This window comes from Gracilinanus agilis, chromosome 2 (genome assembly GCF_016433145.1).
Source record: "Gracilinanus agilis isolate LMUSP501 chromosome 2, AgileGrace, whole genome shotgun sequence".
Lineage (NCBI taxonomy): Eukaryota > Metazoa > Chordata > Mammalia > Didelphimorphia > Didelphidae > Gracilinanus > Gracilinanus agilis.
In genome coordinates, this window is record NC_058131.1 from 398198526 (window position 1) to 398212048 (window position 13523).

Consider the following 13523-nt stretch of genomic DNA (forward strand, 5'->3'; position numbering starts at 1 on the left):
GATTTCCTCATTTTACTGAGACCCCAAGAATTTAAGCAACTTGCTCAAGGTTACATAACTAATTAGTGACAGTAGGAATACTGCAGCCCAGGTCTCTTGACTTTTAGTTCAGCCCTCTTTACATTATACTGAAATAAATACACTGAAGAGATGTAGCACAGTTCCTCGAGTTAGGGGATCATAAAGATCTGTTTTCAAATCCTGCTTCTGACAACTTAGTAGCTGTTCAGTGCCTCAATTTCTTCAACTGCAGAGTGAAAAGGAAGGATTTGATGGCCTGTTTTGTTCCTTTGCCCTTTGCCCTTTGTCTATGTTTGTATGACCAGGGTTTGAGCTTCTAATCTGCTCCGTATTACCTGTGACCCCGGACAAATAATTTTCTTTCCCTGAGCCTTTAGTTTCTTCATCTGTAAAAGACTGAGATTTACTAGACTTCTTTGATCTGAAATGCCAGTTCCGGCTTCAAAAAAAAAAAAAAATCACCATAACATCTATTAACCTTATTGTCCCTTCCATCTTTCATTCCCTGCTGATAAAAAGACTCAGGATTTCTGGGCTTGCGCTCTTTTCTCTTCCAACTTGCAGTAGGGAAAGGAGAGGCAGGCAGTCTCACCCGCCTCTTTGGCTTCAAGGACAGGAACTGCGCATGCTCATGAGGACCGCCCTTCTCTCCCTGATTTCCGTTCTCTTTTGAAGCCTATTCCTAGAGCCGGGAGGGCCTGCGCCTGCGCCTGTTGGAATGCCCCGGAAGCAGTTTTTTGGCCTTCTGACACGTAGCAACAGTACCGCTTTGGGTATTTTCTGCAGAGCCTGGGAAGATTTTAAGGCCTTTGGAACTGCTGCTGTTCGGGGTAAGTATCCTAGGGCCTGGCGAAGAAGCTGGGCATGCCTTCTAGACCACTTTGATGGCCGTTGCTGCCTTGCCCAATCCTCCTTTTTATCTCTTGGTTGAACCCGCTCAAAGAGCACCGGCCGCTGCTTGCTTGGGTCGCGCCCCTCCCCGACTCGGGCGGGCCCCCGGTCCCTGGTTCTCTGGCATCCGACTGAACTTTTCTCCTCCCGTTTCCCTCCGTGTCTGTGACGTGCCAGGGGAGCAGAGTAGGGTCCCTGGATAGTCACAGCCGCGCCCATGAGGCACCATCCCTTGTCCCCTAGATTTCCCCGCTCTGCTCCTCAGGCCCCCCAAACTCTCCAGCCCAAATACTCTGACCCTCAGATTCTCTGGTTCTTTTTCCACCGGCATTAAAGCATAATGATAACTTATTTACTACTACCCTGCCACGAAGCAGGATTTTTAGCAGAGCCAGAGTTCATATAATCCACACCAGGGTTTCCTTCTTCTGTTGCAGATTATCCGCAATGTCAGAGTTTGACAACTTTAACCCGGAATTCTACCAGACCACTTACAGCATCGATGACCAAGCACAACAGTCTTATGATTATGCTGGAGGGGGACCATATAGCAAGTAACTTTATGACTTTTGTATTTTCTTTGTTCTTGTTTTTGATGCTATTGGCATATCTAGCAGAAAGCATACTGAGGTTCAGGTCTGAAATTCTGGCGACCCAGGTTTATATCCTATCTCTTAGAGCTACTTACTTAGTAAGGTGACCTTTGGTCAAGTAAGTAAATCACTTAAACCCTGGAATACTGAGATGCATCATCTGTTGGATCAAAATAGTAATACTTGCATTACTCTATCTCACAGGGTTGTTAGGAAGAAAGCATTTTGCAAACTTTAAAGAGCTAGATAAGTGAACTATTTACTATTATTAGATGTTTATACTTTATGGTTTTGTCCCATTAAAGGGTACACAATCTTGCAACAATGACTAATATGGAAATGTGTTTTGTGAGATAGTATGTATGGCCCAGATCAAAGTGCTTACCATTTCTTAGTGGGGAGGGAGGGAAGGAGATGATTTGGATTTTATAATTTTGGAAAACATATTGAAAATTATTACATGTAATTGGGAAAATAAAATATATTTTTGATTTTTTTAAAATGAGTGCACAATGCATATCCCTGCTTATCCAGAAACTTGTAAGTTTTACAATCTCTTTATTAGAAAAATACTAGAAAGGATATTTTCACAACACTTAGGAAGTCATAGAAAGAAAGATAAATTAATCTCCTTGAAGTTTATGCTGCTGTCTTATCCTATTAATAATTTCTTATTTCTTGGAAAAGTATCAAGACATAACAAATTTGCACAAACTTTCAAACAAACCAAAAAATGATAGTGGTAAAAACTACTTGTACTTAGAAAATGGAATAGTACCAACCAGTCATGTCTGGTGAAATGTTTTTGAAAGGATCTACTTAGGTTTTATTTAGTATTTTAAATCAGTTCATTTTGAGACTTTTATTCAGATTATAAAAGGAATTGGAAGAGGTAAAAAGAAGCACTCTTTAATGGAGTATGAATATCTTGTTATTCCAGTACTTTGACACACAGCATTTGGTACTCCTTTTTTTTGTTGTTTGTCTCCTCCCTCCCCCCAGAAAATCTGTGAGGTAAAAATTTCCATTTTATGAAATTGGCTTGTTGTCTGAATACCTTTGTCAGAACTAAGAGAAACTAAAGCTAACTAAAGTTACTACTGTACTATCTATAAATTTGGTAGTAAAAAGTGTAGATGATGTCCTCTTGCCAAATTCTTTTTTTCTGTAGTTAATTCTAAATGAGCTACCTTATTGTAAATTATTTACAGGTGTATTTCCCTGACACTATTTCCCTGCCTACTAATCTTTTTTGGTGCTTCTTTAATATTATCTTTAAAATAACTTTCCTGTCTGTTCTATTTGTACTAAACCTCATTTCAGTTCATAATAGTGAAGTTGCTTGAACATCTTATTGTGATCCACTTTTCACTCAGTTCCAACCCAGTAGATAGCATAATAGAATATATTGTAAAATATTTCCTAATTTACAAAGTCCTTTCCTTAATAAATCAAGGTAGATAGTAAAAATAATATCCCTATTTTATACATTAAGAAACAGGCTCAAAGGGTTGTGAGTTTGAAATGTTAGTCTCTTAATGGCTTTCTAGGTTATGACCTTTTGATTATGGTTTGAGATAATGCTGATAAAGCTAAGAAATCATTCTTTTTAATTTTGATAGCTTCAGGTTTTTAAGTAGTTACAAAATTGGATTTTGCCACTGCTGCAATATATCTTAATTAGGTCTGTAACCTAATAACATTTTAACATCCTGCTCTGTCATCTCAGAGAACATACTACTTGATATAGTTTGCTGATTATAGCAAAATTTAGTGGTAAATTTTCTCTATATTGCCAAGGAAAATCTTTAGCACTGGCTTTTGCTGGTGCAAATGGCATATTTATTTGGCATCAGTAAAGTGTATACTACTTTTACACTCCAAGGTAGTTTTTAAAGTTTGCAAAATTTCCTCTAGTGTATGTTTCCAAAGTGTAGTACCCAGCAATGGGATGAAAGAGGAATACAAATTCAAACCTTTTTGATGAAGAGTTAAATGTGTCACATGGTACCAAGTCCCTCATTAAGTCCTTAAAATAGATGTATAAAATATAGAAGTAAAGAGAGCCTAAGGCCTGCTATGTAACCCTGAGCAAACCACTTAACCATTCTGGGCCAAAGTTTCTTCCTCTATATACTGAAGGGGTTGGATTAAATGTTTTCTAGAGGCTCTTCCAGATCCCTACATTTTGAAATATCTTGCTTTTAAAAAGATTGCATTTTGTTCAAGACTCCTTATTCTTTAAAGTCTAGGTCAGTGCCATGTATACACATTAAGAATATGTCAGATTTATTGTCATGAATTCTCAGGTGAGATTTTGTGTATGAAAGTGCTTTCAGAAGCCTAAAAATACTATTCAGATTTAAGGTATTGTTGATATATACAGAGACCTGGTAAAAAGAATATGTGTAGTCTAGTTTGATTTGAAATTAATGCAATTTCTTAAAGAGGTTTGAACATTTGAAAAGCAACAGAATGGAATAAAATGAGATTAGGCTTAATAGATTTCCAAATAGTTATAGAAATATATGTATACACATATGTATGTATGTATGTATGTATGTATGTATGTATGTATGTATGTATAACTAAATAAAAGGAATATTGTCTTTTCTGATTTTTTTTACAGCTTAGCTTCAGTTTTATAAGCATCACTAAAAATAACAACAGCAGGTTATTCAAAAGTTTGCATTTAGTTGTCTCTGCTTCTATATAATGGTTTTGTGAAGAGCTTCTTCATGGTTATACAACACTTAATTACAAATAAAAATACCTTTTTATTCCATATGATCAATTCCCAAGATGTCTCTAATTTGAAAGTTTTCCTCATATACCCTCTCCAAACATCCCCCTTCCTCCCACCTTCCCTCCCCTTCTTCCTACCCACTTCCCCTCTTTTTCTTCCTCTTCTCCCCTCCATCTTCCTCTCTGCCTCTCTTCTCTTTCTTCCTCTCTCCTCCTGTATATCTCTTTATCTCTTCCCCCCCCCCATATCCCTCCCTTCTTTCTCCTCTCCCCTCCCCTTTCATCTTTCCCTTTTCAAATTCCTTTTTAAAATACCATGGGGATTGTTTAAACCACATACAATTCCTAAATCTATATCTTTATAAACAGCAATATGAATAAAATTAAGCTTTACCTATATTTTAAATAAAAATCCTTAAAAGTTATATTGGACACTCCATCATAGGCCCCCAGTAATCATTGAATGATTATAGTATGAAAAGATTATAGAGGGACTAGTAGTTTTGGGATATAGAGACTGGTAGGAGCAGCTTGGGGTTTTTTCCTCTCCTCTTTTACTTTTAATAACCAGTTGTGGGGGTAGCTGGATAGCTCAGTGGATTGAGAGGTAGGCCTAGAGATGGGAGGTCCTAAGTTCAAATCTGGCCCCAGACATTTCCTAACTGTGTGTCCCTGGGCACTTAACTCCCATTGCCTAGCCCTTACCACTCTTTTGCCTTGGAACTAATATACAGTATTGATTCTAAGATGGAAGGTAAGGGTTTAAAAAAAAATAACCAATTGTGTCATTAAACTGTTAGAGCTCATAGATCTAAGGGAGATGGGTTGAGAATTACCAGTAGTTGATTGAGTAGATATACTCGGAATAATATAACTAAACTAAGACTTTTCAACAGTTGGAATAGAAGTTTAGGGATTTAAGCTTCATTTAGTAATTAATATTGGGGAAGAAAGAAAACATTTTTGAATTGTATAATTTCATTTACAGACAGTATGGTGGCTATGACTACTCTCAACAAGGCAGATTTGTTCCTCCAGAGATGATGCAACCACAGCAGCCTTATACTGGACAAATTCTCCAACCAGCACAGGCATACACTCCATCTACACCACAGTCATACTATGGAAACAACTTTGAGGATGAACCACCTTTATTAGAAGGTACAAGAGTATTTTCCAGACAAGATAAAATGTTATAATTCAGTAAATTTGGTAAAATAAAGTTTTCAGGTAATTTGAAAACCCAATCAAATTTAGACAAGTATTCCAAATCATTTCCTTTTTAAAAGAAGTACTGTGTGTTGGTAACCTATTTTTAACAGACTGCATTGAGATTAAAAAAAGCCTTCTTTAAATAGGCCATCTAATCCCACATGGTAAAGATATATTTGAAAGCATAAGTGAGAGGTTTTTATAGTCATTTTTGTTTTACAGACGACAATGCTATACTTAATATAACTGATGAAATTCTAGCTATGGAAGAAGTAAAAAGGGAAAATGTAAACTTGTTTTTTATGATTCTATTCTACCTGAAAACACTGTGGCAGACTATTGGTGGTACAAACTACATTTCAAAGTGGTGGTTTTTGAAAACCTTAACACACAATTCTGGGAACTCTAAATTCTTTCTAGATATTTCTTTAAATATGATCATGACAAGTACATAGAATCTGTATTTACTCCATAACATAGAGGCCCTGCCCTAGCATCACACTAGAAGAGTTCTGACCTATAAACAGAATATTCTACAAAATATAATAAATATTTAAAGTTTAAGAGAATTGCCACTATTAAATAGCATACCTATGAGTTCAACAATCTTTTATTATTAGTCTGGAAAAATTTTATGCAATTTTGATTAACTGTGGTTTTTCTCCTAACTTAAAATTATGGTGAAGTATAGAGTTAAGAGTATAATTACCTTTAATTTTTTTTTTTACATATGTTTCTTTCATTAGAACTAGGAATCAATTTTGATCACATCTGGCAGAAAACACTAACAGTGTTGCACCCATTAAAAGTAGCAGATGGTAGCATCATGAATGAAACCGATTTGGCAGGACCAATGGTTTTCTGTCTAGCTTTTGGAGCCACATTGTTACTGGTAAGTCTTTAGGTTTAAAATTTTCTTCAAATTATATGGTTTACTTCACATATTATAACAAACAAAACAAGCTAGCAAAAAATTCCTGTGAAGACTTCACCAAATCCTGTTTTCATGCTTTTTGGTATTTCCCAAGTTCTGTACCATGCCACAAATAGTACTAAAGTGTTTTGACATCCAGTTATACCAATTCATCCTTACTAAGGACAAACACTTGCCACATTCCTAATGTATTCTTACTGATCAGATGATTTTGAAATCTGTTACATTTCTTCTTCAAAATTAAAAAGTTTAGTTATTAGAAAAAAAAGTTAAACATAAAACGGAGAATTTTTGCAGTTCCTATTCCCTTTTCCCAAAACGACACATAGTTGAACATGGTTGATTTATTATTGCTTTATATTTTCTTTGACAAGAATTATAGTAGTTATCTTTAATTATTAGTTGTGCTTTTGGTTCTCAAGGCTTTGTTTCATTTTAAATTGTTTTCTCTTCATTTTATTGTGTAGTTAAAGCTTTTTAAAAGAAAACTAGACTTTTAAAAGTTTTGTAGTTTGTCTTTAGGTTTTTGAGGGACTAACAAGCATTTTTTTAGGGTTATTGATTGCAAATTATTTATAAATTGATCAATAAGCCAATTGAAAATATTCTATAGACTTTTTCAAAGTACTTCCTTAAGGGAAGGAATTTTAATTTTTGTGCTTTGGAAATGCTCCTTATTGGAATAATACATAATATGTCTATAGAAAAAGAATCTAATCAGAGTTAGATGGTATGGCAAAAGCACTAGATTTAGTGGCAAAAAAACTAGGTTCAAATCTATATATAGCTACTTACTCATATTAACTTAAGCAGGTTACGTGTAATGTCTCTCAGCCTGTTTCCTCACTGTGAGGTGGGAGTGATGACATATCTATCTCTTGCTTGATTTTAGGGTAAAATGAAATGAGTTTGTAGAGATTTAGAAAAACTAAAGCACTATACAATGTTTTCTTGTTTTTTGATCTGGACTTTCAACTAAGGAAATTATTGCCAATTTGCATCTGCAACTGTTTTACAACTTAATGGTCTCAATGTTGCTTGGGCACATGTCAAAAGCAAGGTTTGGACAGAAGTCTTTCAGACTTGGAGGCTGCATATTCATTCTCTATTTATTACTTAAAAGGTGTCTTATGATTTAGATTATTATTTAAATGTAATGGGGATGAACTCAATTAGCAGTTCATCTTTTTCAGAGCATATATTATCTGAATAATTTTTAAAGTAAGCATAAAAATAAAATATGGATTTATGCACTTAAGAGTACTACTAATTTTTTGAACATTTAACTTTGAACACATCAAGAAATTCTAATGTAGAAAACTTTTGGAAGGCTGATCATTTTGTAGATTAGTTTAGAAAGCTAAAAATATTGCCTGATAAAAATATTTTGGTTCACCCCAAAATAAGCTGGTTTTGAGATGACTGAACTCTGTTATAACAGATGGCTTCAGTGCTTTCTGAATTTCTTATCTTCTAGGAAGTATGGTTTTTGTAATATATCTTTCCCCCATAATTTATTTTATGGTATTATAATAATTTTGTAGTTACATTTCCAAGTGAAAATAATTTTATTAGTTGAAATAATTATCAACTTTATTTTTTAATTTTAATTTTAAAATATTTTTCCATGTTAACATGATTCATTTTCTTTCCCTCTCCCCTCACAGAGCAGACAAGCAGTTTCACTGGGTCGTACAAATGTTATCACTTGAATACCCATTTCCATATTATTCATTTTTGCTATAGTGATTTTTTAAAAGCCTAAACCCCAAACCCACATATACATGTGATAAGTGATGTCATATGTTTTGCTTTTGCATTTCTGCTCCCATAGTTCTTTCTCTAAATATGGTTAGCATTCTTTTACATAAGTTCTTCAGGAGTCTCCTGGCTTGTTATTACTATTAGTAGCAAAGTCTATTACATTGGATTGCTCCATAGTGTTTTACTTTCTGTGTGTAATGTTCTTCTGGTTCTGCTCGTTTCACTCTGTATCAGTTCTTCGAGGTTCTCTCAGTTCATATAGAAATCCTCCAGATCATCAATCTTTATAGCACAATAATATTCCATCACCATCATATACCCCAGTTTGTTCAGCCATTCCTCAATCGAGGGACATCCCCTCATTTTCCATTTTTTTTGTCACAACAAAGAGTACAGCTATGAATATTTTTGTACAAGTATTTTTCCTTATTATCTCTTTGTGGGGTACAAACCTAGTAGTGGTATTGCTGGATCAAAGGGTATGCATTCTTTTAAAGCCCTTTGCACATAATTCCAAATTACCTTCGAGAGTGGCTGGATTAATTCACAACTCCACAAGCAATGCATTAGTGTCACAATTTTGCCATAGCCCCTCCAACATTTATTATTTTCCTTTTCTGTCATATTGGCCAGTCAGTTAGGTGTGAGGTGGTACCTCAACATTGTTTTGATTTGCATTTCTCTAATTATGAGAGATTTAGAACACTTTTTCATATGCATATTGATAATTTAGATTTCTTTATCTGAAAACTGTCTGTTCACGTCCCTTGCCCATTTATCAATGGCTTCATTTTTTTGTACAATTCACTTAACTCCTTACAAATTTGAGAAATTAGGCCTTTGTTAGAGGTTTTTGTTATAAAAAAAATTTCCCCCCAATTTGTTGCTTCCCTTCTAATTTTTGTTGCATTGTTTTTTGGTTTTTGTTGGGTTTTTTTTGGTATAGAAACTTTTTAATTTAATATAATCAAAATTATTCATTTTACATTTTGTAGTGTTCTCTGTTTCCTGCTTGGTATTAAATTCCTTCCTTTTGCAAAGATCTGAGGTATTCTGTTCCATGTTCACCTAATTTGTTTGTGATTTCCCCCTTTATATTTAAGCCATTTAAAAATAATTTTTTTTTAATTCTAGGTGTTTGAGCACTTTAAAAATGTATTAAGAAACCATTTATGCAGATAATCTGAATAATTTCCTTCCCATTTCTGTGGTATATTGTATGCCCAGAAGTTATAGAGTTCAGATCAGAAAGCCAACATGATACTTCAATAATCATTGCCATTTTATTTTATTTGTTTAATTCTAAAGTTGTCTTTAACTGCATAATCTCAAAAACTGAAATAAGATTGTCCCTTATACTACTCAGCCATTACTATTTAATGTTTTTCATTTTTAATAAATGATCTTCTGTTATAGTGAGCTACTTTAACATTTTGGATAGAGTAGTAGCAGGTATTCACTTTCTTATTTCTTGTTTGCTTCTCCACCATCAATCTGGAAAAAGAGCAAAGTATATATACATATTTATTTATAAAGTATTGTTTAATGGATAAGATTGTCCACAAATATCTGATTTTTCATCTTATAACATGATTTTTTTTTCTTAATCACAGGCTGGGAAAATTCAGTTTGGATATGTATATGGGATCAGTGCCATTGGATGTCTAGGAATGTTTTGTCTATTAAACTTAATGAGTATGACAGGTGTCTCATTTGGTTGTGTCGCTAGTGTCCTTGGATATTGCCTTCTTCCAATGATCCTACTTTCCAGCTTTGCAGTTATATTTTCTTTGCAGTAAGTAGCGAATATTTAAATCTTTTTGTTCCACATAATAATAGTAATACCTATTCTTATCTCTTTTGGGGATATAAATCAATTAACCTAATATGTAGTTAGCACTGAAAATTGACTTTAAAAATATTTAACATTATTTTCACTTGTGCCTATAAAATAAAATATCAGAATTATTCACACTTAAAGTTGTGATTAGTATGTCATTTTATTATCATAAGCATAAAGAAATATTTTATTTGTGCTGTCAGTTTTATTTAATTAACATGTTAAAATTATAGTAATTTTTTAATAAAATCTAATTACTTTGATTCCTGGGGACTATGTTAACTTGCATGGATAATATATATTAAAGTACACATTTTAAAAACTGGGAAAAATACATAATGCTTATTTTTTAATCTCATAGTTTGCAAGATTTCACACTGCCAATAATATTTTATGACCTTAGATTTCTTCATAAAAATCATTCAAGTGCCTAGTAGCAAATAGATCTGTTGACTGTTTTCATTATAATTCATGGTTTTAACAGCTATCTGTGTGAAATATATACTCTTCAACATTTCATTTTGATCCCAAAGAAAACCTTTTGTTTTGCTGCATATTAAACTATAAGGATTGGGAACTTAATAATTTCTCTCTCCACTTCTGAGTTCTTTGTTGACTTTACTATAACACTCAAGGAACTTATAAAGGAAAAATTACCCCTTTCCCATATGAAGGGTGCTATTCAGTAATTTCTGGAGTCTCTTCTAGCTCTTAGTAATATATAGCCTCTGATATACAGAAAATGACATACAGTGGCTTATACTTTGTGTATCAAATCAAAGATCTTTAAGGGCTCTTGAAAGATAATAATCATTAAGTAGTTAATAATCTTTGCTAGATACTGCTAGGTGTTCAGGAGTCAAGTACACAAGAGAAATAGTGTTTCCTCCAAAGCATACTCATTCACAAATAAGTAAATGTAAGATATATTTTAAAATACATAATTATGGGTGAAGGAGAGTACAAATTACCAAGGAAATTGGAAAAAGCTTCTTAAAGGAGAAACCCCAGAACCAAGGCTTAAATAAGTGAGCCAGTTTCATGGGGGCAGAAATAAGGAGAGCATTCCAGTCATGGACACAAGAGATATGTCACATCCAGGGAACAGCTTGTAGATAGTTTAACAGAAGCAGAGAAGAGCAGAGTAGGGAGTAATATGTAATTAGCCTGGAAAAATAATCTGGAATCAGATTGTAAAGGACTTGATTTGTTTTTATCCTAAAGGTAACGGGTAGCCACTCAATGATAGGAGAATAATATCAGCCTTTAGCATCAATATCAGTTTGACAGCTGTGTAAAAGATATATTGGAGAGAGAAAGACCATTAAGTAGGGAGACATCATAAGCAAGAACAGGAAAGGAATAGGTTAGTTTGGGTATAAATAGAAAGGGAATTGGAGAGATGATAGAATTGGCAATCGATTGCGTATGGGAAAAGGGAGTGGAAAATTGGGGATAAATGATGAGTCCTAGATTGCTAGCTAAATGCCTGGAAGAATAGTGGCACCCTATCTAGAGGCTGAGAAGTTAGGAGGAACAGTGCATTTAGGGGAAAGGAGAATGTGTTCAGTTTTGTACATGTTGGAGTTTAAGTAGTTGAGTTTAAGATGCCTTTGGGACATGTAAATAGAAATGTCTGGTACTCACTTGGACATGTAGAATTGATGATGCTCAGGAAATAGATAAAGGTACCATCCATCTGTATGAAAATATACTTGAACTTCTGGGGGCTAAAGGAAAGAATAAAGAGAGATGAAGGTGAAAGCAAGGACAGAACCCTGTGTTATACCCGTGTGTGGTATTTAGGGCTTGGATATTGAACCTGCCGCAAAAGAGGTTTCCTCTGAGGGGAAGATCCAAGAATGATAAGCTGAATCTGATAAGACCTAATTTATTAGGGATAAATGTGAAGCCCTTTTGAAGGTGTTGTAACTGAAGCTACAAAACTTTGATGTCTAAGCATTAATACTTCAAATGTTATTTTTTAAAGTAGTTAACTTTTTTACATTTATTTTTAGAACTCTTAAAAATAATCTTACCTGCATCTTTTTTTTTTTTTAATTTTTTTTAACAGAGGAATGGTGGGAGTTATTCTCACTGCTGGGATTATTGGATGGTGCAGTTTCTCTGCTTCTAAAATTTTCATTTCTGCCTTAGCCATGGAAGGACAGCAACTTCTAGTAGCATATCCTTGTGCTTTGTTATATGGAGTGTTTGCCCTTATTTCCATTTTTTGAACTGAATATCTTGGATATTGGACATCAGTGGGCCAAATACTAAAAATATAAAGGACATTGAACTCTTAAATCGGACCAGCAGACCACGCTTACACCATCACTATCATGCAGATTTAACTCTTGACCTTTGGGACAATGGGAATAAACATGTATCTCTTGTTCATTTTTATAGAACTTTTGAATACTTGGATTTACCTGCAGTGTGTCTAGCTTAAAGTGTTCATGCTTATACAAATAAGATGTAATGTTTCTTTCCTGTTCCTACAGCTTTTAGAAAAACAACTTTGTTTCTTGCAAATTATTATGATGTTTTTGATAGATTTTTATCAGACAAAGGTAAAAGAAATGACACTTGGGGTCTTTCTAAAAGTCGTACCAATGTATACATTAGCAAAGATATTCCCAATGCTAGATCTGTTGCAAGAATTGTTTCCCAAGGTATAGAAGAAAATTTTAGTACACTTAAACCAACTGCACTTGAAGCAAATATATGATTCCTGATGTAGTATGTTGTGAGTTTGCATTTCAAAAGTTATTCCTTTAAATTATCTAATGTAAAAGAACTAGCTAAAATGCAAAGGGGTACAAATGACTCGGTCTACTTCTGATAGACTTGAAATGTGAATAAATGTTTAGATATTAGCATTAGCAGAAATAAAGTGACTAGGACCGTCTAGTCAAAACTAATGCTCATATTAACAGATTGATACTAGGTTCACAGTACTTCCCAGAAAAAAAATCACTAACCTTTTTGAGAAGGATACTTAAAATATAGCAGTTGTCAGTATTGCAATGTTATCAATGTAAAGTACATTTGATGCTTATTGATTAAATTTTCCTGAAGTAATTTTACCTGTTGTTGAGTTGGCTTTTTCCAAATCATTTTATGTCTCTCACTGTCTATGTCCATGGCTACTTTTGAAGTCTGTTTCCTGGTTATGATAAGCTTTAAATATAAGTCTAACTGATACAAATTCAAAAGGAAAAGACTAACAACAAAGTTATTTAATATAGCTGTTATTGTATTACTTTCTCTTGCTGTCATCAAAACTACATGTGTCTTATGCTGAGGAATGTTTTGTTGTAATTTGCCCAGATTCCACATGGAAAAAGACATTCATATATTAAGCATTACCCATTCATGGTGAAATCATCACTGGTTCCAGACAAAGCATAGTCATAGAAAAATGTAGAATTTCAAGAGATAGAACTTTTTAAGCACATTAAATGAAAAGACTATGTTGTACTAGTTCCTTAAATATGCTTTGTTATTTATATAATGCTGC

At 33.9% G+C, this 13523-nt stretch overlaps 1 protein-coding gene across 1 annotated transcript; it reads left to right on the forward strand.

Moving 5' to 3' along the window:
• Positions 1–778: 778 nt before the first annotated feature.
• On the forward strand, positions 779–13089 carry YIPF5 (Yip1 domain family member 5). The gene is made up of 6 exons (XM_044661815.1): positions 779–851; positions 1350–1466; positions 5239–5411; positions 6209–6354; positions 9774–9955; positions 12075–13089. Exons 2-6 carry the CDS (start codon positions 1360–1362, stop codon positions 12235–12237), a joined length of 771 nt encoding a protein of 256 aa, XP_044517750.1. The 5' UTR covers positions 779–851; positions 1350–1359; the 3' UTR covers positions 12238–13089.
• The last annotated feature ends 434 nt before the right edge of the window (positions 13090–13523 follow it).